General features: G+C 40.5%; 1 protein-coding gene across 1 annotated transcript in view; it reads left to right on the top strand.

The window, feature by feature from the left end:
* Window positions 1–27,221, top strand: part of FMN2 (formin 2) — a 368,530-nt gene that overhangs the window by 242,083 nt on the left and 99,226 nt on the right. The window contains exons 10-14 of the mRNA XM_018042550.1: window positions 18,366–18,457; window positions 18,618–18,747; window positions 19,568–19,714; window positions 23,913–23,972; window positions 24,106–24,226. Of these exons, the coding sequence (XP_017898039.1) occupies window positions 18,366–18,457; window positions 18,618–18,747; window positions 19,568–19,714; window positions 23,913–23,972; window positions 24,106–24,226 (550 nt within the window). The remainder of the gene's footprint in view (window positions 1–18,365; window positions 18,458–18,617; window positions 18,748–19,567; window positions 19,715–23,912; window positions 23,973–24,105; window positions 24,227–27,221) is intronic.

Raw genomic sequence — 27,221 nt, forward strand, 5'->3', positions numbered from 1 at the left:
TAGTAGGATTTTCATATTCCATGCTTAGCACAATAGTTTATGTGTAATATAATAACTACTAGTTAATTAAAGAATGATCTGAGAATTGTACTATTTTTTGCTCTTGGTATGGTTTTGTCAGTGAAAGAGATGAAAATGGTGAATGTCACTATTTCAAATACTGTACTTTTTTGAAAGAACAGTGTAAAAAGTAATGTTGCTTTCTTAAATATAATTTCAGAAATATGTATTCAAAGATTCAGAACTGATAACTATCTGGATAGAAGTTAATCATTACTATCCCAGAAATAGTTCATCAGATTTTTGTGTAGTTTTTCCCAAACTGTATTTTAAATTTAGTGAGTGGTGTTTTGTCGTAGGCAGGCTCAGTGTGTTCTTCTCCTTCTTGTTAATGCAAGTGCAGAGGCTTTTGCCTCAGACGCTGCTGGAGCAAGTTTTCCCTTTTCCCTGGTCACCTTGACCTTTGAATGCCCAGTGGATTGACTGGATGTGTGAACTTTCTCGTCCCAGTTCATTGCTCCCAAGGTGAACCCAAGACTGGACCCAGTTGTAGTTTATGTATTTTGTGCACAATGCAGAACACAGCTCTCCATGTTTCTCAGTTGTTAGAGCCTCTGTGTTTACCTGTGACTCACAGAAATGAGGTGGCAGCCACGTGACCACATGTGTGTGGACCTCTGGGGCCCTTCCCGTGCCCCTCTCCCCTCCAGCCTTTACAGCTGGAGCAGAGCTGCGTTAAATAGGCTGAAGTTTTGTTTCTGCCTGAGATGAGGTGACTTTCCTGAACCAACCCTCCTCTCCGGCCCTTACACACAAGGCGCAGCAGAAGGTGTGGCTCCAGCCACGTGAGGCCAGTATGCGTGCCAGTCCCCAGGGCACCGGGGTTCCAGCTGCACGTCTCAGTCATCGAGCATTATAAGGGGCCACACCCCAACCCAGTGGAACTGCAGCGGACATTCCATGTCTCCTCTGCGCTAGTGAAAGTGTGGGGAGAGCGAGTGGACAGGCTAGGCAAGGCCAGCTCAGTGACACGTCCTGGCCCTTAGCAGTGCGACCCCCCTGCCTGTCCTGGAGCGTGCCCAGCCCATCGCAGCTGTACCGCCACCACTTCCTGTTTACCTAAAAATCCTGTACTCAGCCGTAAAAAAGAACAGATAGTGCACAAATTAGATACTTTTGAAAATACTACTGTGTTGCAGTTGAAATAAACCCAGGCTTTCAGAAATTTATCTGTTATAAAATGTCAAGGCAAGTGTCTATTATATAATTATAAATTAATATTGTTAGTCTTTACCTGTTACAAACTAATTGAACATATAGCTTTTAAACTGTCTTTTTCCAGTTACGTTTCTTTTTACCAAGAATTATTATGTGAAAATGTCATCTTAACGATGTCCAGCATCAGAGTGGAATGAGATGATCTCTGTTTCTTTCCCCTTCGATATATAATCAGTAAAACATCCATAACTCAACAAAGATGCCTCTGCTCAGCACATCGGTCTCTGGAGAGTTCCTTGGATCTGTGCATCTGAAGGCGGGTGCTTAGGACACGTAGAGAAAGTGGAGCCTGAGACAGTGAAGGTGATCCTGAATCACCTGCCTGTGATCCTGGACTGGCAGTGGGCTCACCCGCATCCCCAGGGAGCCTGGCCGCACTGGTCAGGCAGCTTGTATAGGACTCCAGCCTCCTGACCACTGAAACGCCTGGGCCATGGGAGCTGGGCGTCAGGGACTCCAGCCACCTGCCTCCTCACCCCCCAGGATTGTGCCTGTGGACCCCACACCCTGGACTTGCAGGAGGCCCAGGAACGTGGTGGAAGCTTCCCACGTCCCAGTAACACCAGCAGCAGTACCCAGGTCACCTGTAACAGCTGGAGAGGCCATGAAGGTGGAGACGCACAAACGTATGCCACAGCGCCACCTACTGGAAATCGAGGAAAGCGCTCTAATTACTGACCTTTACAAATGTTAGCTCCTAGCAGCTCAGCTGGTAAAGAATCTGCCTGTGATGTAGGAGACCCGGTTCAATTCCTGGGTCAGGAAGATCCCCTGAAGAAGGGATAGGCGCCCACTCCAGTAGTCTTGGGCTTCCCTGGTGGCTCAGCTGGTAAAGAATCCACCCACAATGCGGCAGACCTGGGTTCAATCCCTGGGTTGGGAAGATCCCCAGGAGAAGGGAAAGGCTACCCACTCCAGTATTCTGGCCTGGAGAATTCCATGGACTGTATAGTCCATGGGGTCGCAAAGAGTTGGACACAACTAAGCAACTTTCTCTTCCCTTAAATGTTAGAATCAAGTTTGAAAAGCTTTACCTAAAGAAGAAAGGTGTTACATGTGCCTGTGGAGGAACAGCTCATCCAGCACCATGAAACCAAGGTAACATATATTTCAAAAAGGAAACAACAGTCCTGCAGGAAAAAAAACCTAAGGAGTATTATCCAAGTGAAAAATATTCAAAATGGCCATTGTGAAGAAGCACAGAAAGCTCAGAAAGGCATTACAATGAGATCAGGAATAATATTATTGCACAGAAGGAATTCTTTACCAAAGAGGCTGGAGCTCTAAGATAACCAACAAACAGAAATTCTAGAGCTGAAAAACTCAATTAACAAGATGAAAAATTCATTAGAAAGTACTGGAAACAGAGCAGACCACGTGGAAGAAATAGTGACTTGAAGATATAAATCTAGAAATGATTCAGATAGAAGAGAACAGAGAATTAAGATCTTTAAAAAGTAAGGAAATCCTACAGGAACTATATGATTCTTTTATAAGGGGCAACAGAGTGATGGGTACCCAGAAGGAAAAGAGAGGGAGAAGGGAGTGGAGCAATTATCTAAAGAAATAATAGCTGAGAACTTCCCAGACAGGGGAAGGAAGTGGATATGCAAGTCCATGAGGCTAAGAGAACTCCTGGTTCAGTTCAGTTCAGTCGCTCAGTCATGTCCTGCTCTTTGCGACCCCAGGAATCGCAGCACGCCAAGCCTCTCTGTCCATCACCAACTCCCAGAGTTCACTCGGACTCATGTCCATTGAGTCAGTGATGCCATCCAGCCATCTCATCCTCTGTCGTACCCTTCTCCTCCTGCCCCCAATCCTTCCCAGCATCAGACTCTTTTCCAATAAGTCAACTCTTCTCATCAGGTGACCAAAGTACTGGAGTTTCAGCTTCAATATCATTCCCTCCAAAGAAATCCCAGGGCTGATCTCCTTCAGAATGGACTGGTTGGATCTCCTTGCAGTCCAAGGGACTCTCAAGAATCTTCTCCAACAACACAGTTCAAAAGCATCAATTCTTCAGCACTCAGCTTTCTTCACAGTCCAACTCCCACATCCATACATGACCACTGGAAAAACCATAGCCTTGACTAGACGGACCTTAGTCAGCAAAGTAATGTCTCTGCTTTTGAATATGCTGTCTAGGTTGGTCATAACTTTTCTTCCAAGGAGTAAGTGTCTTTTAATTTCATGGCTGCAGTCACCATCTGCAGTGATTTTGGAGCCCCCCAAAATTAAGTCTGACATTGTTTCCCCATCTGTTTTCACTTTCATCAAGGGGCTTTTTAGTTTCTCTTCACTTTCTGCCATAAGTTTGGTGTCATCTGCATATCTGAGGTTATTGAGATTTCTCCCGGCAATCTTGATTCCAGCTTGTGGTTCTTCTAGCCCAGCGTTTCTCATGATGTCCTCTGCATATAAGTTAAATAAGCAGGGTGACATTATACAGCCTTGACATACTCCTTTTCCTATGTGGAACCAGTCTGTTGTCCCATGTCCAGTTCTAACTGTTGCTTCCTGACCTGCATATAAGTTTCTCAAGAGGCAGGTCAGGTGGTCTGGTATTCCCAACTCTTTCAGAATTTTCCACAGTTTATTGTAATCCACACAGTCAAAGGCTTTGGCATAGTCAATAAAGCAGAAATAGATGTTTTTCTGGAACTCTCTTCCTTTTTCCATGATCCAGTGGATGTTGGCAATTTGATCTCTGGTTCCTCTGCCTTTTCTAAAACCAGCTTGAACATCTGGAACTTCACGGTTCACATATTGCTGAAGCCTGGCTTGGAGAATTTTGAACATTACTTTGCTAGCGTGTGAGATGAATGCAATTGTGTGGTAGTCTGAGCATTTTTTGGCATTGCCTTTCTTTGGGATTAGAATGAAAGCTGACATTTTCCAGTCCTGTGGCCACTGCTGAGTTCTCCATATTTGCTGGCATATTGAGTGCAGCACTTTCACAGCATCATCTTTTAGGATTTGAAATAGCTCCCCTGGAATTCCATCACCTCCACTAGCTTTGTTTGTAGTGATGCTTTCTAAGGGCCTCTTGACTTCACATTCCAGGATGTCTGGCTCTAGGTGAGTGAGCACACCATCATGATTATCTGGGTCGTGAAGATCTTTTCTGTGCAGTTCTTCTGTGTATTCTTGCCACCTCTTCTTAATATCTTCTGCTTCTGTTAGGTCCATACCATTTCTATCCTTTATCGAGCCCATCTTTGCATGAAATGTTCCCTTGGTATCTCTAATTTTCTTGAAGAGATCTCTAGTCTTTCCCATTCTGTTGTTTGCCTCTATTTCTTTGCATTGATCGCTGACGAAGGCTTTCTTATCTCTTCTTGCTATTGTTTGGAACTCTGCATTCAGATGCTTATATCTTTCCTTTTCTCCTTGGCTTTTTGCTTCTCTTCTTTTCACAGCTATTTGTAAGGCCTCCTCAGACAGCCATTTTGCTTTTTTGCATTTCTTTTCCATGGGGATGGTCTTGATCCTGTCTCCTGTACAATGTCACGAACGTTATTCCATAGTTCATCAGGCACTCTGTCTATCAGATCTAGTCCCTTAAATCTATTTCTCACTTCCACTGTATAATTATAAGGAATTTGATTTAGGTCATATCTGAATGGTCTAGTGGTTTTACCTACTTTCTTCAATTTAAGTCTGAATTTGGCAATAAGGAATTCATGATCTGAGCCACAGTCAGCTCCTGGTCTTGTTTTTGTTGACTGTATAGAGCTTCTCCGTCTTTGGTTGCAAAGAATATAATCAACCTGATTTCGGTGTTGACCATCAGGTGATGTCCATGTGTAGTTTTCTCTTGTGTTGTTGGAAGAGGGTGTTTGCTATGACCAGTGTGTTTTCTTGGCAAAACTCTATTAGTCTTTGCCCTGCTCCATTCCACATTCCAAGGCCAAATTTGCCTGTTACCCCAGGTGTTTCTTGACTTCCTACTTTTGCATTCCAGTCCCCTATACTGAAAAGGACATCTTTTTTGTGTGTTAGTTCTAAATGGTCTTGTAGGTCTTCAAAGAACCATTCAACTTCAGCTTCTTCAGTGTTACTGGTTGGTACATAGACTTGGATTACCGTGATATTGAATGGTTTGCCTTGGAAACGAACAGAGACCATTCTGTCGTTTTTGAGATTGCATCCAAGTACTGCATTTCGGACTCTTTTGTTGATTATGATGGCTACTCCATTTCTTCTAAGGGATTCCTGCCCGCAGTAGTAGATATAACGGTCATCTGAGTTAAATTCACCCATTCCAGTCCATTTTAGTTCGCTGATTCCTAGAATGTTGACGTTCACTCTTGCCATCTCTTGTTTGACCACTTCCAATTTGCCTTGATTCATGGACCCAGCATTCCAGGTTCCTATGCAGCATTGTTCTTTACAGCATCAGACCTTGCTTCTATTACCAGTCACATCCACAGCTGGGTATTGTTTTTGCTTCGGCTGCATCCCTTCATTCTTTCTGGAGTTATTTCTCCACTGATCTCCAGTAGCATATTGGGCACCTAATGACCTGGGGAGTTCCTCTTTCAGTATCCTATCATTTTGCCTTTTCATACTGTTCATGGGGTTCTCAAGGCAAGAATACTGAAGTGGCTTTCCATTCCCTTCTCCAGTGGACCACATTCTGTCAGACCTCTCCACCATGACCTGCCCGTCTCGGGTGGCCCCACGGGCATGGCTTAGTTTCATTGCGTTAGACAATGCTGTGGCCCTAGTGTGATTAGATTAACTAGTTTTCTGTGATTATGATTTAAGTGTTTCTGCCCTCTGAAGCCCTCTTGCAACACCTACCATCTTACTTGGGTTTCTCTTACCTTGGGCGTGGGGTATCTCTTCACAGCTGCTCCAGCACAGCGCAGCCGCTGCTCCTTACCTTGGATGAGGGGTATCTCCTCACCGCTTCCCCTCCTGACCTTGAACGTGGAATAGCTCCTCTAGGCCCTCCTGCACCCGTGCAGCCACCGCTCCTTGGACATGGGGTTGCTCCTCCTGGTCGCCGCCCCTGGCCTTGGGCAGCCTGGCACTCTCGGCTTCTCCTGGTTACCTCAACACAAGAAGACCTTCTGCAGTACACATTATGTTAAAACTGTCAGAAGTCAATGACAAAGAATTTTGAAGGGAGCAAGAAAAAAATGGAACCCTAACAAAGGAACTCCCATTGGGCCATCATCAGACTTCTCAGCAGAAACCCTGCAGGCCAGGCAAGAACAGAATGACATTCTTAAAATACTGAATGATAAAAAATGTCAGCCAGAAATACTCTGTCCAGCAAAGTCCTTCCGGAGAATGAAGATTGCCTAGGGTAATATGTACAATTGTAAATACCATATGAAAGATGGCATTTTAAGTAGGAATTTCAGGAAAGTGAGAAGAGAAGCTACGTGGATATTTCAAGGATGACTTCCTGCCTGAGGTGTGAGCAAGCCTGATGTGTTCAAGGACCAGCAGGCAGGCCCAAAGGACAAGATGTGAGGGAGGGGGATATAGCTGGAGGTGGTCAGAGATGTGAAGTGCCAGCTCCTTGAAGACGCTGAAACCCTGGGGGCCGTTGTCATGGAGCAGGACGCCAAGGCAGATGCCAGGGGGTATTAGCTGAGCCCTGGCTGGCACAGGTGCTAAGTGCCTGATGTCCACATGGGGCTGAAGAGGTCACTGGGCCTCAGTCAGGCCTGCAAAGTTCGAAAGGGCTCTCTGTGTTCTGGTTTGTGGCTACAGCTGAGGCCGGAGGACCCCCCATGTTCTCACACACCCACATTTTGGATCACCTTTGCAGAAGGCTCACCTGAGCGAATCACTTGAGCAGCGGGAAAAGAAGAGACCAACCCCTGCGCGGCAGGATCAGGAAGAGCACCTTTCAGCTGTCTCTGTGCCTCCAGCGCCCTCTACTGGCAGAGCTTAACGTTGTGTTCACAGGGCAAAAGGCAAGATGCTGAAAGGCTTGTCCACTATGTGAAGAATGGGGTCAGTGGGGTAAACTGAGGGCTGAGAGTCAATAACTGGCATGGACAGTAGGGAGAGTTGAGACTTGGGAGTTTTGTTATTTTGCGGGTAAGTCCCATGTCACTTGCTCATATGAAGGTGCCTCTGGAAGGAAAAATTTATCTGCACTTGGATCTGGCTTGGGGTCTCCTTGGAAGTCTTTCAAACTCTATTGTGCGATATAACTATAAATATTCATTTCAGGTGTGAAACAGTATTGGAAATATATCTGAATAGAGCCTTAAATTTGCCATAATGTTTAATAATGGTATTTTTAAATTTTATTTATTTTTTAACTGAAGGATGATTGGTTTACAGAATTTTGTGGTTTTCTGTCAAACCTCAACATGAATCAGTCATAGGTATACATATATCCCCCCTTTGAACCTCCCTCCCATCTCCCTGCCCATCCCACCCCTCTAGGTTGATACGGAGCCCCTGTTTGAGTTTCCTGAGCCATACAGCAATTTCCCCCTGGCTATCATTTTACATATGGTAATGTAGGTTATTCTCTCCATACATCTCACCCTCTCCTCCCCTCTCCCCCGTCCATAAGTCTATTCTCTATGTCTGTTTCTCCATTGCTGCCCTGCAAATAAATTCTTCAGTAACACTTTCCTAGATTCTGTATATATGCATTAGTATATGACGTTTATCTTTCTCTTTCTGACTTACTTCACTCTGTATAATAGTCTCTAGGTTCATTCACTTCATTAGAACTGACTCAAATATGCTGCTTTTTATGGCCGAGTAATATTCCATTGTGTATATGTACCACAGCTCCTTTATCCATTCATCTGTTGATGGACATCTAGGTTGCTTCTGTGTTCTAGCTATTGTAAATAGTGCTGCAGTGAATGGGACACACATGTCTTTTTCAATTTTGGTTTCCTCAGGGTGTATGCCTAGGAGTGGGATTGCTGGGTCACATGGGATTGCTGGTGGTTTTAATCCTAGTTTTCTAAGAAATCTCCATACCATCTCCTGTAATGGCTGTATATATTGACATTCCCACCAACAGTGCAAGAATGTTCCCTTTTCTCCACACCCTCTCCAGCATTTATTGTTTGTAGACCTTTTTGATGAGGGCCATTCTGACTGGTGTGAGGTGATATATCATTGTAGTTTCCATTTGCATTTCTCTAATAATGAGCGATGTTGAGCATCTTTTCATATGTTTGTTAGCCATCTGTATGTCTTCTTTGGAGAAACATCTGTTTAGGTCTTTTCCTCACTTTTTGATTGGGTTGTTTGTTTTTCTGGTATTGAGTTGTATGAGCTGCTTGTATATTTTGGAAATTAATTCTTTGTCAGTTGTTTCATTTGCTATTATTTTCTCCCATTATGAGACTTGTCATTTCAACTTGCTTATAGTTTCCTTTGCTGTGCAAAAGCTTCTAAGCTTGATCAGGCAGCACTCGTTTACTTTTGTTTTGTATTTCCATTACTCTAAGAGGTGGGCCATAGAGGATCTTGCTTTGATTTATGTCATATAGTGTTCTGCCTTTGTTTTCTTCTGAGAGTTTTATAGTTTCTGGCCTTACATTTAGGTCTTTAATCCATTTTGAGTTTATCTTTCTGTATGATGTTAGGAAGTGTTCTAATTTCATTCTTTTACATGTAGCTGTCCAGTTTTCCCAGCACCATTTATGGAAGAGGCTGTCTTTGCCCCTTTGTATATTCTTGCCTCCTTTGTGTCTTGTTCCGTTGGTCTATATTTCTGTTTTTGTACCACTACCGTACTGTCTTGATGACTGTAGCTTTGTAGTGTAATCTGAAGTCAGGAAGGTTGATTCCTCCAGTTCCATTCTTCTTTCTCAAGACTGATTTGGGCATTTGGGGGTCTTTTGTGTTTCCACATGAATTGTGAAACTTTTGTTCTAGTTCTGTGAAAAGTGCCATTGGTAATTTGATAGGGATCAGATTGAATCAGTAGATTGTGTTTGGTAATATAGTCGTTTTTACAATATTGATTCTTTCTACCCAGGAACATGGAATATCTATCTGTTTATGTCATCTATATTTTCTTTCATCGGTGTCTTATAATTTTCTGTGTATAGTTCTTTTGTCTCCTTAGATACATTTGTCCCTAGATATTTAACTCTTTTTGTTGCAATGGTGAATGGGATTGATTCCTTAATTTCTCTTTCTGATTCTTCATTGTTAGTATATAGAAATGTAAGTTATTTCTGTGTATTGATATTGTATCCTGTGAATTTGATAAATTCACTGATTAGCTCTAGTAATTTTCTGATAGTATCTTTAGGGTTTTCTGTGTACCGTATCTCACCTGCGAACAGTGAGAGCTTAACTTCTCTTCTGGTCTGGATTGCTTTAATAACATTTTCTTCTCTGATTGCTCTAGCTAGGACTTCCAAAACTATGTTGAAAAATAGTGGTGAAGGTGGACACCCTTGTCTTGTTCCTGATCTTAGGAGGAATGCCTTCAATTTTTCACCATTGAGAATAATGCTTGCTGTAGGCTTATCATATATGACCTTTACTATGTTGAGGTATGTTCCTTCTATGCCCATTTTTGAAGAATTTTAATCATAAATGGGTGCTGAATTTTGTCAAAGGCTTTTTCTGCATCTATTGAGATGATCATATGGTTTTTATCTTTCAATTTGTTAACATGGTGTATCACATTGACTGGTTTGCATTTATTGAAGAATTCTTGCATCCCTGGTATAAACCCAACTGGATCATGGTGTATGAGCTTTTTAATGTATTGTTGAATTCTGTTTGCTAAAAGTTTGTTGAGTATTTTTGCATCTGTATGTTCATCAGTGATATTGACCTGTAGTTTTCTTTTTTTGTGTTGCCTTTGTCTGGTTTTGATATTAGGGTGATGGTGGCCTCATAGAATGAGTTTGAAAGTTTTCCTTCCTCTGAAATTTTTTGAAGGAGTTTTAGAAGGATAGGCATTAGCTTGTCTCTAAATGTTTCATAGAATTCTCCTGTGAAGCCATCTGGTCCTGGGGTTTTGTTTTTTGGGGAGATTTTTTTATCACAACTTCAATTTCAGTGCTTGTATTTGGGTGTTCATAATTTCTATTTCTTCCTGGTTCAGTCTTGGAAGATTGAACTTTTCTAAGCATCTGTCCATTTCTTCCAGGTTAGCAATTTTATTGCCATATAGTTGTTCATAATAGTCCTTTATAATCCTTTGTATTTCTGCATTGTCTGTAGTAATCCCTTGCTTATCATTTCTAATTTTGTTGATTTGATTTTCACTCTTGTTTTCTGGATGAGTCTGGCTAAAGATTTGTCAATTTTATTTATCTTCTCAAAAAAACAGCTTTTAGTTTTATTAATCTTCACTATTTTTTCTTTCATTTATTTTTCATTTATTTCTGCTGGGATCTTTATGATTTCTTTCCTGATGCTAATTTTTGGGATTTTTGTTCTTCTTTTCCAGTTGTTTCAGGTGTAAAGTTAAGTTGTCTGTTCGATGCTTTTCTTGTTTCTTGAGGTAGGATTGTATTGCTATAAACTTCCCTCTTAAAACTGCTTTTGCTGTATCCCATAGATTTTGAGTTGTCATGTTTTCATCATCATTGTTTTGAGAAATTTTTTGATTTCCCTATTGGTTTCTTCAGTAACCTGTTGGTTATATAGAAACGTTGTTTAATCTCCATGTGTTTTTGTTTTTGTTTTCTTTTTAAAATACATTTTTATTGAAAAAAATATACATATACATGACACACATAAATCCTAGGTGTACATTTCTGTGAACTTTCATACATGGAACATGCTTATACAACTGAAACTCAGATCCGGACACAGAGCATTGGTAGCACCCCAGAGACATGCCCCATCCCCAGTCACTATCCTCCTCCTCCCCGAAGCTGTCACTGCCTGACTTGTCAGTACAGATTAGTGCTGCCTGGTTTTTTGTGTGTGTGTGTGGTTTTTTTTTGATATTTCTTCTTTTTTTAACTTTATTTTACTTTACAATACTGTATTGGTTTTGCCATACATTGACATGAATCCACCACGGGTGTACATGCGTTCCCAAACATGAACCCCCCTCCCACCTCCCTCCCCATAACATCTCTCTGGGTCATCACCGTGCACCAGCCCCAAGCATGCTGTATCTTGCGTCGGACATAGACTGGCGATTCGATTCTTACATGATAGTATACATGTTACAATGCCATTCTCCCAAATCATCCCACCCTCTCCCTCTCCCTCAGAGTCCAAAAGTCCGTTATACACATCTGTCTTTTTTGCTGTCTTGCATACAGGGTCGTCATTGCCATCTTTCTAAATTTCATATATATGTGTTAGTATACTGTATTGGTGTTCTTCTTTCTGGCTTACTTCACTCTGTATAATCGGCTCCAGTTTCATCCATCTCATCAGAACTGATTCAAATGTATTCTTTTTAACAGCTGAGTAATACTCCATTGTGTATATATACTAGTCTCATAGCATTGTGGTCAGAAAAGATGCTTTATATAATTTCAATATTCTTAAATTTGCTGAAGTTTGATTTGTTACCCAAGATGTGGTCTGTCCTAGAGAATGTATCATTTGCACTTGAGAAGAAAGTGTATTCTTCTGCATTTGGATGGAATGTCCTGAAGATATCAATGAGATCCAGCTCATCTAATGTATCATTTAAGACTTGTGTTTCCTTATTAATTTTCTGTTTTGATGATCTGTCCATTAGTGTGAGTGGGGTGTTGAAGTTTCCTACTATTATTGTTACTGTCAATTTTTCCTTTTATGTCTGTTAGTGTTTGTCTTACATACTCAGCTGCTCCTGTGTTGGGTGCATAGATATTTACAGTTGTCATATCTTCCTCTTGGATTGATCCCTTGATCATTATGTAGTACCCTTCCTTATCTCTTGGAATATTCTTTATTTTAAGGTTTATTTTGTCTGATATAAGGATTGTTACTCCAGCTTTCTTTTGCTTTCCATTTGCAGGAATATATTTTTCCATCCTCTCACTTTCAGTGTATATGTGTCTTTAGGCCTGAAGTGGGTTTCTTCAGACAGAATATATATGGGTGTTGTTTTTGTATCCATTCAGCCAGTCTGTGTCTTTTGGTTGGAGCATTTAATCTATTTACATTTCAAGTAATTATTGATATGTATGTTCCTACTGCCATTTTCTTAATTGTTCGGGGTTTGATTTCATATATCTGTTTCTTTTATATTTCTTGGTTATATAAATCCATTTAACATTTGTTGTAAAGCTGGTTTGGTGGTACTGAATTCTCTTAACTTTTGCTTGTCTGAAAAGCTTTTGATTTCTCCATCAATTTTGACTGAGATACTTTCTGGGTACAGTAATCTTGGTTGTAGATTTTTCCCTTTAAATATATCCTGCCATTCCCTTCTGGCCTACAGAGTTTCTGCTGAAAGATCAGTGTTGAGCATATGGGGTTTTCCCTTGCTGCTTTTAATTTTCTTTCTTTGTGTTTAGTCTTTGTTAGTTTGATTAGTATGTGTCTTGGTGTGTTTCTCCTTGGGTTTATCCTGTGTGGGACTCTTTGTGCCTTTTGGACTTGACTCACTATTTCCTTTTCCATGCTGGGGAAATTTTCAGCTATATTCTCTTCAAAAAATTTCTCATGCCCTTTCTTTTTCTCTTATTCTTCTGCGACCCCTATAATTCAGATGTTGGTGCGTTTGATATGGTCCCAGTGGTCTCTGAGACTGTCCTCGGCTCTTTTTGTTCTTTTTACTGTATTCTGCTCTTCAGAAGTTGTTTCCACCATTTTATCTCTCAGCTCACTGATTCATTCTTCTGCTTCAGATATTCTGCTATTGATTCTTCTAGAGTATTTTTAATTTCAGTAATTGTGTTGTTTGTCTCTGTAGGTTTATTCTTTAATTCTTCTAGGTCTCTGTTAACTGAGTCTTGCATTTTCTCCATTTTGTTTTCAAGGTTTCTGATCATCTTTACTATCATTATTCTGAATTCTTTTTCAGGTAGTTTGCCTATTTCCTCTTCATTTATTTGCACTTGTGTTTCTAGTTTGTTCCTTCATTTGTGTAGTATTTCTCTGTCTTTTTGTTATTTTTTTTTAACTTATTGTGTTTGACGTCTCCTTTTTCCAGGCTTCAAGGCTGAATTCTTTCATCCTTTGGTTTCTGCTCTCCTAAGGTTGATCCAGTGGTTTGTGTAAGCTTCGTATAGGGTGAGATTTGTGCTGAGTTATTTTTTTTCCTCTGATGGGCAAGGCTGAGTGAGGTGGTAATCCTGTCTGCTGATGATTGGGTTTGTATTTTTGTTTTGTCTGTTGTTTGGATGAGGCATTCTGCACAGGGTTCTACTGGTGCTTGGGTGTTGGTGGGTCTTGTATTCAAGTGGTTTCCTTTGTGGAAGTTCTTGCTATTGGATTCTCCCTAGGGTTAGTTCTCCAGTTGTCCAGGGGCTTAGATTCAGTGCTCCCACTGCAGAGGCTCAGGGCTTGATCTTGAGCTTTGCATGGTTCTATATATTCTTTACCACTGGTCATGTATTCCTGTCCACTCTCAGCTGGTATTCTGCATACACTTCTGTGTCTGAAGGTGCATTCCTGATGTTGTTCCTCTTAGGCAATAATGGTATTTTGAACTGCTATTTAAGTTTTATTTAGTAGAAAGTAGACTAATGTTTAAACTCAATTTTTCCTAGTAAATAAATGATAAATGATCTTTTAATTAGTGATTTATTTTTTCCTTTTCATTTTTATTGAGATATAATTGGCATACATTGTTATATTTGTTTCAGGGATACAAGGAACACTTGCCTTTCCACTCCTTGTCCTTGAGAGCAGTACCCATAGCCAGCCTGAATCCTTTGCTGTAAATCCATGTTTGCATTTTGCCAGATGCTTCCAGATCATTGACTTGTTTTGCAGCAGCTGTGTGTGACCTCTGTGGAACAGACGGATGCTCTTGTTATGCAGCCTTCTTGAGAATGCCATCTTTGTTTTTCCCTGATGGCATATGTTTGGCAGGGGGCTTTCTCTTCTAGTTGTCCGTGAATTTTGGGCAGTCTCCAGATCTAAACACGACATAATTTCAAAAACCACAGCCTTGAGGGCCTGATACTTGTTTCCTGAGGAATTAAATCCTAGAAAATCCAGAGATTCTAAATACAGTATATCCTATTGATTTTTTTTTAAAAGCAAAAATCTTTACAGTTAACTTTGGGTTATTGACTGCCATTGAGTTCTGAGAGTAAGATCTCTTCAGAAACTGTGCAGTGTTTATGGATGCTTCAATATATCTACTGATTCTAATTCTTAGTACATGCTTGACATGGCCCAGTGAGAAGTGGTGGACAGAGGTTGGGAGGATGGAAGAGAAGTTGAGGTAGAATGCTTTTTTTTTTTTTTCAGTGAATCAAATATTTAACATAAAGTCAGAAATGTGCCTGTAAAAATGTCCTTGTATAATTTTTTTTCAGAGAATGTTTCTGTTTTCTGTATTTCATATTCAAGAAACAGAAATAATCTTAAATAGTAAGACAAAAGCAAACCTTGGAAGTAAGTCCTATTAGAAGTTTAGTCCAAGAAAAGATATTAAAAAGAAAAAGGACAAAAAATCCACATCCCTTTTTAATTAAACAACTAATCCAGTTAAAAGGAGGGGGGAAATCAGGCAAAGCAGAAAGAAATAGAGGTTTAAATTTATACTTTTCAAGATTGGATTTCACAGGCAGGCTTCATAGTTGGAGTGATCTTTACTTAGTTTCCTGGTTGACAGGTTGTAAACCTCAGTATGGAAAAGGATCCAGCACACAGCAGAGGACGGAGCATCCTCAAAGGTGTGCACTGTGGTACCTTAGTAAAAATGAACTAGATTAACTGTCTGTTCCCATCACTTCCTAGAGGTCTTTACTGTTTTAGGAAACACTTAATCATTAGTTTCTTCAAATAAGTGTAATAGGATTACTGATGTTCTCCACAGTTCAGTTCAGTTGCTCAGTCGTGTCTGACTCTTTGCGACCCCGTGAATCGCAGCACACCAGGCCTCCCTGTCCATCACCAACTTCTGGAGTTCACTCAAACTCATGTCCATCCAGTCAGTGATGCCATCCAGCCATCTCATCCTCTGTCGTCCCCTTCTCCTCCTGCCCCCAATCCTTCCCAGCATCAGAGTCTTTTCCAATGAGTCAACTATTCGCATGAGGTGGCCAAAGTACTGGAGTTGCAGCTTTAGCATCATTCCTTCTAAAGAAATCCCAGGACTGATCTCCTTCAGAATGGACTGGTTGGATCTCCTTGCAGTCCAAGGGACTCTCAACAGTCTTCTCCAACACCACAGTTCAAAAGCGTCAATTCTTCAGTGCTCAGCTTTCTTCACAGTCCAACTCTCACATCCATACATGACCACCAGAAAAACCATAGCCTTGACTGGTCCCATCACTTAATGGCAAATTGATGGGGAAAAAGTAGAAACTGTGACAGATATTCTCTCTTGGGCTCCAAAATCACTATGGACAATGACTGTAGACACAGAATTAAAAGATGCTTGCTCCTTGGAAGAAAATCTGTGACAAACCTAGACAGCGTATTAAAAAGCATAGACATCACTTTGCCAACAAAGGTCCATCTAGTCAAAGCAATGTTTTTCCCAGGAGCCGTGTATGGATGTGAGAGATGGACCATAAAGAAAACTGAGTGCTAAAGAATTGAAGCTTTTGAATTGTGGTGCTAGAGAAGACTCTTGAAAATCCCTTGAAATGCAAGGAGATCAAACCAGTCAATCATAAAGGAAGTCAACCCTGAATATTCATTGGAAGGACTGATGCTGAAGCTGAAGCTCCAATACTTTGACCCCTTGATGTAAAGAGCTGACTCTTTGGAAAAGACACTGATGGTAGGAAAAACTGAGGGCAAGAGGAGAAGAGGGTGACATAGGATGAGATGGTTGAATGGTATCACTGACTCAATGGACATGAGTTTAAGCAAACTCAGGGTGATAGTGAAGGAAGCCTGGCACACTGCAGTCCATGGGTCGCAGAGAGGTGGGGACGGTTTAGCAACTGAACAACAGCCGTATAGTCATCCCTGGATATCTGCAGGGAGGGGGACACGAGGGAGGATTGATACAAAAAAGGTGCTGAAGTCCCTTAAATAAAATGACACAGTTCTTGCATAGAACACCCCACCCTACCCTCTTGTATACTTTTAATCACCTCAATTACTTATAATGCCTAATATGCTGGAAATGCTGTGTAAATGATTGCTGGAGTGCAGTCATTTGAGAACTTTATGGAATTATTCCCCCAAATATTTTGGATCTGCATTTGGTTGAATCCATGAATTCGGAGCTCAGGATGCAGAGGGCTGACCACATCATGAATCATGCTGGTCACCAGGACCACAGAGATACACAGGACATGGCCCTTCTCTTACAGAAGTTGTAAACATGTCTGCACATCACCAGTAAGACATGATGGTATCCATGGCACAATACAGAGCAAATATAAGGTTTTGTGTTGTTCTAGAGAGAGACTGGTTATAGTAGGGGTTGAGGTGGGCAAGGCAGGCTTTGCAGCAGATGTTGTATCTTTACTTGTCAGTATTCTTCTGTTGCATCATATTCCAAAAGCAAAATTTATCAAACCCTCAGAAGACTGACCAATCTGTCATCAAATCTTCTTTCCCTGCTAAAAGAAGTTTTCTTGGAGGAGCTAGTCTTTGCTAATTAATCCCATCAACAGAAATACCTGCCTTTCAGAATAATCAGTGAGTTCAAAACAGAACCATCGCTTCACTTGAAAGTTGATCAGGTTCTGTCAGGTACAGCAGTTTTTGGCTGGGCTGCTTTTCTGTGTAAACAACAAATAATCTTGAAGGGATTTTACCTTCTGAGGACTAGACTCAAACCCAACATAGGGTGACCTACTCAAATTTCTTCATGCACTCACAAAATGAAGTATTTAGGCTGGTTTGAAACATCTTTGTGAATGATAGAGACATTAAAATAAAAAATAGCAATCATCCAGATTCTCCATAAAGCATAAGTTTGTGTTTTGGTCAGCCTATAAAATTTTCTACCTTATGTTAAAATGTAGAAAATCCTCTCCCATAAAGAAACAAATTTAGAATTACAAATTTTTAGCTTGAGATTTTCAAGGGTAAAAGGAGACACTTGGGAAGATAAAGCCCGGAGCTATTTTTGTATCAAAAAGAAAATTCAGGAGAATCAAAATCTTTTATTTTTGTTCCATGACTTAATAATTCAACTGTACTTTTCTTTCTCCCAAAGCAGATAGGCATAGACAATGACTGCAGTAGGTAAATAGGTACTTTTTCTTTTAAAAATATTATAACAGCTTTAGGATCAAATTCCTTCCAAATTTAATTTGATTAACTTCTGAATAAGAAATACCATTTTTAAATAAAAGTATTGCATTCCAGAGAGTATTATAGTTTATTTGGCATTTGGGGTCTGAGTTCCCTGAGCAGGAATTGAACCTGTGCCCTGCTACAGTGGAAGCTCAGAATCCTAGCCACTGGACTGCCAGAGAAGTCCCTCCAGAGGGTATTATAAACAGCTAAAAAAACAAAAAAGGGAAATCATATTGATTTAAACCATGCTGGAATAAGTATTTTGCACATCACCAGTAGCCAATAATGGTTTCCCTGATAGCTCAGTTGGTAAAGAGTCTGCCTACAAGGCAGAAGACCCTGGTTTGATTCCTGGGTCAGGATGATCCCCTGGAGAAGGGATAGGCTACCCACTCCAGTTTTCTTGGGCTTCCCTTGTGGCTCAGCTGGTAAATAACCCACCTGCAACCCAGGAGACCTGGGTTCAATCCCTGGGTTGGGAAGATCCCCTGGAGAAGGGAAAGGCTACCCACTCCAGTATTCTGACCTGGAGAATTCCACGGACTGTATAGGCCATGGGGTCACAAAGAGTCAGACATGACTGAGAGAGTTTCACATTCACTTTTGATAGCCAATAATATTTGGAAGATTTGGAGATGATCTGGTTTGTATTACACATATACACTTTAAAATACCTCATGAATTAAGTCAAGATTTACCTCAGATGCTAAGAAATATGAAAATATGTAGAGTTTTGCTGTATTTAAGATCATTATCTAAAAACTGCTTGGTTTTTGTTTTTCCAGAGAGCACAGTCAGATGAACTGGAAAAAATTGAAAAGCATGGTCGGTCCTCCAAAGACAAGGAGAACGCCAAGTCTCTGGACAAGCCTGAGCAGTAAGCACACCATGGCCCCCAAGGGCAGCATGCAGGCCATGGGGGGCTCTTTCCATTGGGAAAATGGAGCGTCTTCTGTGCATCAGTGCCATGCATGACGTGGGGATGAACGTGTTTATGTGCCTCGTCTTGTCCTCTTAACTTGGCTTTGTCTCCTTAGGTTCCTTTATGAACTGTCACTAATCCCCAACTTTTCAGAGCGAGTCTTTTGCATCCTGTTTCAGTCCACATTTTCAGAAAGCATTTGCTCAATTCGGCGCAAACTGGAGCTGCTACAGAAGTTGTGTGAGGTGGGTGCTTGGGTTCTGATACCTAATTGTGCTCAGTCATGTTCATATTTCAAACAAATTGGCTTTTATTTACAGTAAATACTGCCAACTGAGTACCATTTGAATGCATTTTCTTTATTTTCCTCCATTTGCAGAGAGCCCCTCAACAAATTGTTAGTGATTCCAACCAAATGCTTCAGGAATAGCTATATGACTCAACAGAAGAGAAACATTCTTCTGAAAATAAAGAGCAAATGCTTGGCAGAAATGACCAATATTAACATCTAAAACAGCTTATCAAAATTTAATAGTACCGTTCATTCTGGTTGTGGTAAATTATTTTGAAAAGTAGAATTATGTCATTAAAGAGATTTTCAGAGGAAGTGATGCACAAATTCAGGTTAAACTGTGTGCTTTGGAAGAAGTGAGTGTGAACCTTTCAGGGATAAATCAAAATTTGGAAATTAAACTTTATAACTGTGTTTTGGTTTCCCACACCTTATGCTCAAAATGTTACACAGAGGCAGGTGCAGCTGGACTGATGGCAGTGACATTATACTGTGGTGGTTCTTATGTTACGGGTGTATTTGGTTTCCTTGCAATTACACCACAGGAGCATCCTAGGCTGGTACCTCTCAGCTGAAGAAGCACAATCTGCATGCTGTTAGTGGTGCAGCTTTTTCAAAGTTATCTTTGGAGACACTGTTCTTAAATATACCTAAAATGAGCACTGATGAAGTTTGGATATGACCCATAATTATTAGCATGATCTGAATATCTGCCACTGACTTAAGAAAATTCAAACAGTAAGTGAGAAATTCTTCTTTATCCTGTTTTACAGACATTAAAACATGGCTCAGGGGTTATGCAGGTTTTGGGTTTGGTTCTTGCCTTTGGCAACTACATGAATGGTGGAAATAATACTCGGGGACAGGCAGACGGTTTTGGATTAGATATTCTCCCGAAGCTGAAAGATGTTAAAAGCAGTGTAAGTATTTTGAGTGAGCGAATGCAGCGAACTGAGGAGTGGATGTCTGTTTTGTAAAAAGTTGAACTGTAAACCAGTGCGATAAATGTTTATGCTCCAAGGTCAAAAGTTCTATTATGTTCTGAGCCAGATAAAGGTAATGGCCACCATATATTTGTGATCAAGAGAAGAATAATTTTCCTAAAGTGAGTAATTTTGAATCCTGTATCTAATGAATAACTGAACAGACAGTATTTTAAAGTAAAAATTACTAATTTTTACTTTCTTTACCATGTCTGCTAATATTTATCTATTTGGATCTGAGGACTAGTTAATTTTTATGAATTAGACAGTATATCCATCACTTTCTTCTTCTCTCTGTGTTAAGCAAGTGACCCCCAACAGGCCCAGATTTTAAAAGCAAAACAAAGATGAGTGAAAGTCACTCAGTCATGTCTGACTCTTTGTGACCCCATGGCCTATATAGTCTGTGGAATTCTCCAGGCCAGAATACTGGAGTGGGTAGCCTTTCCCTTCTCCAGGCAATCTTCCCAACTCAGGGATCAAACTCAGGTCTCCCGCATTACAGGCGGATTCTTCACCAGCTGAGCTACAAGGGAAGCCCAAGAATACTGGAGTGGGTAGCCTATCCCTTCTCCAGTGGATCTTCTCAACCTAGGAATTGAACCGGGATCTCCTGCATTGTAGGTGGATTATTTACCAACTGAGCTATCAGGAAAGCCCAAAATGTAAAAGATGACTCTCTTTTTCTCCATATAATCCTCTCTTTGATATTGGTATATACGGGAACATCTAAGCCCTCTTTGTGAAGCTTTAATCTCTATCCTTTAGAAATAAATTCTATTATTTTCAAAGTTTACAATGTCAGACTTTCACCACTCTGGTGGTTTCCTTGATCTTATATTTCTACCAACACTCTCTTAACCTCTTAGACATTAATTTTAAGCATACACAAGTAGAGAAGTAGAATTTAAAAAAAAATTAGGCTTCCTAAAGGATGTTCTCATGCCTACCAATATCAAAGAGAGGATTATATGGAGAAAAAGAGAATCATCTTTTAAATATTTTTTCTCCTTATGATCTTCTTCCTGATATTGGTAGGCATGGGAAAATCTAAGTCCTTTTGCAAGCATAATTATTTTTCTTAAAATTAACATCTACGAGATTATGAGAGTGTCAGTAGAATTATAAGATCAGGGAAACCACCAGAGTGGTTAAAGTCTGACAATGTAAACTTTGAAAATAATAGCATTTATTTCTAAAGGATAGAGATTATAGAAGCTTCACAAAGATCTATATGATGAAGGAAATGTTTTTAAAATATTAAGTTCAAGTGAGGGAATTCCCAGGTTCACTAGTGATAAAGAATGTGCCTGCCAGTGATGGAGACATAAAAGACCGTGGGTCAGGTTCGATCCCTGGGTCGGGAAGATGCCCTGGAGGAGGGCATGGCAACCCACTCCAGTATTCTTGCTAAAGAATCCCATGGATAGAGAAACCAGGCAGGATACAGTCCACTGGGTCGCAAAGAGTCGGACATGACAGAAGCGATTTAGCATGCGTGCCTGCAAGTTTAAGTGAACAATTGGCCTATAAAAATGAAAATATAGAGAATTGTCCTCCTAGATAAGAAAATAATAAGGAAATAATCTCCCTGACAGAAGGGAGATACTTATTTTGCTTTTTTCTGCCGGTCAACAACTCACTGGTTTATTTAGTCATACACTCGTATGTTCATTTGACATTCTTTTATCCAGCTTCTATGAAATGCCAGACACTGTACTTTTCCAAAATTAGGAAAAGCATAGTCCTTTCCTGGAACACCAACAGCATATAACTCTTGTGATTTTTATGGTTCTATTTGTTCAAATGCCTTTTTATTTGTATGACACACATTTTCTGAGGAACCTTTAATATGTCAACCTGATAAATCACATTTATTCAAAATTTATTCTTCTAAATGCATGGTAGGTTTTGAATAGTCCTTTTTTTTAAGATTTATTTTTTTATTTTTGTGCTGGGTCTTTGCTGGGGCACATGCAGTCTCTCTCTGATTTCAGTGGGCAGGGGCTGCTCTCCAGTTGCAGTGCACAGGCTTCTCATTGCAGTGGTCTCTCTTGTTCTGGAGCACGGGCTCTAGGTGTGCAGGCCTCACTAGTTGCAGCTCTCAGGCTCTGGAGCATGAGCTCAGCAGTTGTGGCACACGGGCTTAGCCCCACAGCGTGTAGAATCTTCCCAAATCGGAAATCCAACTTGTGTCCCCTGCATTGGAAGGTGGATCCTTAACCACTGGACCACCAGAGAAATACTGAATAGTTCTTAAATGATTGTTGGATTGAAACAAGTAATTTTTGCAAATAACATTAAAATATGAGTATAATCAATAAATGTTACTTATAAAAAATGAATATGAAATAGATTCTTATGGTCATAATTATATATGTATAAGGGATTATTTGTTTTTTGTATTTTTTAATGTATCTCATTCAATCCTCCTATAAGTTAAATTTCATTAATTTAAAGAAGGAATGATATGGATAAAAATAATCAAGAAGTAAGATTTTTTAATAATTTAACTTGCATTCTCACAAGGGCTATGCAAAGTCTATTTGGTTCTTTCTCTATAAAATAAAGATAACTATATCTGTATAGTTTCATAGACTTGCACGCATGGAACTGTTACTCAGATCACTCAGAATTACTTAGGCACTTAATAAGTGTTTTGTTAATTGACTGAGGTATTGCTGATCATTTCACTGATTTACAAGTCAGGAAAGACAAAGGAAGTTAGTTGCTTAAATCATTTTACAAGTAATCCTGCTTCTAATAAATGTACTACTTTTGTTATTATAGCTATGTATTTCCATATATTCGATGTATATAGTAAAGTATGTTGTTGTTGCTGCTTAGTTGTTAAGTCATGTCCAGCTCTTTGCAACCCCATGAACAGTAGCCTACCAGGCTCCTCTGACCATGGGATTTCCCAGGCAAGAATCCTGGAGTGGGCTGCCATTTCCTTCTCCAGGGGATTTTCCCCACCCAGGGATTGAACCCATGTCTCCTGCATTGGCAGGTGGGTTCTCTTTTGCTGAGCCACCAGGGAAGCCCGTAATATGTTCAGGGAGTCTGTGTTGTGTTAGTCACTCACTCGTGTCCAACTCTTTGTGACCCCATGGACTGTAGCCCACCAGGCTCCTCTATCCAAGTGATTTCCTAGGCAAGAACACTGGATTGGGTTGCCATTCCCTTCTCCAGGGGATCTTCCCGACCCAGGGATTGAACCCGCATCTCCTGCATTGGCAGGCGGGTTCTTTACCATCTGAGCCACCAGGGAAGCCCATCGGGGAGTCTAATAGATATATTATCATATCCCTTCAGACTTGTTTATAAAGGAATGTTGCTCTTTTTATCAATGAGGGGAAAGTCATGGTTAGATTGAATATTCCAGAAAACAAAGTTTTTATTATAGAGTATGTTTTTAAAAAACATGTATTTGATTTCATACATCCCAATTATCTAGTATTTATTTTGAGAATTAAAAAAAAACATGTATTAATGCCTCTAAATGTGCCAGAAAAGAAGGTGAAAAGCTCTTTGAAGATTGTTAGATATGAAGCAGTTTTTCTTCTTTAAAACTACATACATTGCATTTTTATAGCTGCACAGATACTAATTCTTGAATCTCAGTTGCTGACATAATTTATATTTGCATTTTTAAAGCTCCAGCTTACTTGAGATTATACTTAACTTTTAAATTTTATTAATCTACTTAGTAATAAGCCTCAGTCAAGCTTCCTGTTGGAGTGGTCCCTATTGGTTCAGCCATACAGAAATGCTGGTGTCATTTAGTCATTTCTGTTTAGATAGTAGTAATACCTGTAGTTATACCTGTTAATAATAAGAAATAAAATTAATGAATTAATTTTCTGGTTGAGGAAAGTGAAAGCAGGAAGGTGTGTACAACTGAGACAACCCTCGAAACAGTTGTGCTTCCACCTGGGGCTCAGGTGGGAACAGAGGCGGGGAGGACAAGACCATCTGGGCCATTAAACTAAAGTAACATGAAACAGAGAACGTCTCCTTTCATCCTAAACGTTCTCATCTACATGTGTGGGTTTAACGGGATGAACCTTATTTAATGCCGTGTATTTAGTCGTTTTAAAGATGTGTTCCTACTCACTTCGGTCTCTCTGCCTAGGACAATAGCAGAAGCCTGTTGTCGTACATCGTGTCATATTATCTGCGCAATTTTGATGAGGTGAGGTGATGTTCGCAGTCGCACTTTGTTACTCCCTGTTGTTGAGCGATGTGGTCGTGTTTCATGTTGTTTGTCATTGCTGCTGCTCTTCTGTCCTCATTTATTTAAATATTCTGTGCTTCATGCTGACCAGGACGCTGGGAAAGAACAGTGTGTGTTTCCACTGCCCGAACCCCAGGACCTTTTTCAGGCCTCGCAGATGAAGTTTGAAGATTTTCAAAAAGACCTCAGAAAACTCAAGAAAGACCTGAGAGGTAACTTACAATGTTAAGGAAACTCAGTTGTTATTTATGCTTCTTTAATGAGAGAATAGATTTTTCAGTGTTTCTAACGAAAGTAAACATCAATGTAAATAAACATTTCATAGGTGGCAAAATAAAAATTTTTACAAATAATCTTATTTTTTGTTTTTTAAAAAAGAAATGTGTATTAGAAATATATGTGTATTAAAAATACACATAGATTTCTATGTGTATTAGTGTATTAGATATCTAGTTATTTAATCACATCTTGGTTATTTGAATAGCAGCCTCTTTCATCAGGGACAAATTTTATTGTCTTACTTTCACTTTATGTTCAAGAATATTTGTACGTTTATCATATCTTGTTAAAAGACACATATTTCCTCCCTACCCGCCCTTGGCATACTTGCCTAAGATTTTGTGGCATGTGAACTTTCCTGGGAAGAAAACATTTTTTCATGTATTTGGTAAAAAAAAAAAAAAAAATGTGTGTGTAATGCTCTACTGTTATTGGTCAGTTGCTAAGTCTTTGTGACTCCGCGGACTGCAGCATACCAGGCTTTCCTGTCCTTTACTGTCTCTCAGAGTTTGCCCACACTCATGTCCGCTGGGGCTTCCCAAGTGGCACTAGTGGTAAGAGCCCACCTGACAACGCAGGAGACAGATGCAGGCTCTATCCCTGGGCTGGGAAGACCACCTGGAGAAGAGCGTGGCAGTCCGCTCCAGTATTCTTGCCTGGAGAACCCCCATGGACAGAGGAGACTGGCTGGGTACAGTTCGTAGGGTCTCAAAGAGTCAGACACCACTGAAGCAACTCAGCACACAGGCCCGCATGTCCATTGAGGTGGCAATGCCATCCAGCCATGTCCTCTCTGTCACCCCTTCTCCTCCTGCCCTCAGTCTTCCCAGCATCAGGGTCTTCTCCAGTGAGTCGGCTCTTCACATCAGGTGCCCAAAGTACTGGAGCTTCAGCTTGAGCATTAGTCCTTCCAGTGAATATTCAGGATTGATTTCCTTAAACTGACTGGTTTAATCTCCTTGGTGTCCAACTGACTCTTAAGAGTTCTCTAGTTGAGAAGCATTAGATCATTTTGAAGAGACTTTGAAATTCTTCAGAATGGTAAATTTAAAGTAATGCACAAAAGCAAATAGTTTACAATTTTTATTTTTTGTAAATAAAACTCCTTTCGTCTGTCCTACCTTTACAAATGAGGTACAGTTGGCTTATAATATTATTATTAGTTTCAGGCGTACAACTTAATAATGACAAAGGTCTGTATAGTCAAAGCTATGGTCTTTCCAGTGATCATGTATGGACGTGAGAGCTGGACCATAAAGAAAGCTGAGTGCCGAAGAATTGATGTTTTCAAATTGCAGTGGTGGAGAAGACTTTTAAGAGTCTCTTAGGCAGCAAGGAAATCAAACCAGTCAAACCTAAAGGAAATCAACCCTGAATACTCATTGGAAGGACTGATACTGAAGCTCCAATACTTTGGCCACCTGATGTGAAGAGCCAGTTCATTGGAAGAGACCTTGAGGGTGGGAAAGATTGAGGGCAGGAGAAAGGAGTGATGGATGAGATGGTTGGATGGCATCACGGATTCAATGGACATGAACTTGGGCAAACTCTAGGAGATAGTGAGGGTTGGGGAAGCCTGGCGTACTGCACTGAACAACAGCATTTTCATACATTATGCGCCAGCGTTATTACAGTGTTATATTCCCCATGCTGTACCTTGCATCCCTGTGGCTTATTTATTTTGTAACTGGCAGTTTGTGTCTCTTCAATCCCTTTCACCTATTTCACTCACCTGCTTTATCTCCTTTCCATGAAGTTTCTTCATTCAAGGAGTTCAGAATACCACAGCTTCCAATTTAAGCCTCTTTCTCACTATTTAAGCCCAGTCAGGGAGGACGCTTACGTGAGGCTTTCACTGCATGTTGTATCACTGGATGAGAAGAGGCTCATTTACCCCAGAAGCCAAAAAGATGGTGCAACATTTTAAAGAGATTCTATCCTAGTGATCTATAATCAAATTTATAGAGTTGCTATATTCTGGTCATAGATGATTTTATATAGATTTATATCACCATAGTAACATTATATAGTTTGCTTCAGTTCAGTTCAGTCGCTCAGTCGTGTCCCACTCTTTGTGACCCCAGGAATCACAGCACACCTGGCCTCCCTGTCCATCACCAACTCCCAAGAGTTCACTCAAACTCACGTCCGTCGAGTCAGTGATACCATCCATCCATCACATCCTCTATCCTCGCCTTCTCCTTCTGCCCCCAAGCCCTCCAAGCATCGGGGTCTTTTCCAATGAGTCAACTCTTTGCATGAGGTGGCCAAAGTATTAGAGTTTCAGCCTCATAATCTGTCCTTCCAATGAACACCCAGAACTGATATCCTTTAGAATGGACTGGTTGGATCTCCTTGCAGTCCAAGGGACTCTCAGGAGTCTTCTCCAACACCACAGTTCAAAGGCATCAATTCTTCAGTGCTAAGCTTTCTTCACAGTCCAACTCTCACATCTATACATGACCACTGGAAAAACCATAGCCTTGACTAGACGCACCTTTGTTGGCAAGGTAATAGCTCTGCTTTTCAATATGCTATCTAAGTGGGTCATAACTTTCCTTCCAAGGAGTAAGTGTCTTTTAATTTCATGGCTGCTTTCACCATCTGCAATGATTTTGGAGCACAAAAAAATAAAGTCTGACACTATTCCCACTGTTTCCCCATCTATTTCCCATGGCGTGATGGGACCGGATGCCATGATCTTAGTTTTCTGAATGTTGAGCGTTAAGCCAACTGTTTCACTCCCTCTTTCACTTTCATCAAGAGGCTTTTTATTTCCTCTTCACTTTCTGCCAGAAGGGTCGTGTCATCTGCATGTCTGAGGTTACTGAGATTTCTCCCGGCAATCTTGATTCCAGCTTGTGCTTCTTCCAGCCCAGCATTTCTCATGGTGTACTCTGCATGTACGTTAAATAAGCAGGGTGACAA

The sequence above is a fragment of the Capra hircus genome, chromosome 28, assembly GCF_001704415.2.
Source record: "Capra hircus breed San Clemente chromosome 28, ASM170441v1, whole genome shotgun sequence".
Classification (NCBI taxonomy): domain Eukaryota; kingdom Metazoa; phylum Chordata; class Mammalia; order Artiodactyla; family Bovidae; genus Capra; species Capra hircus.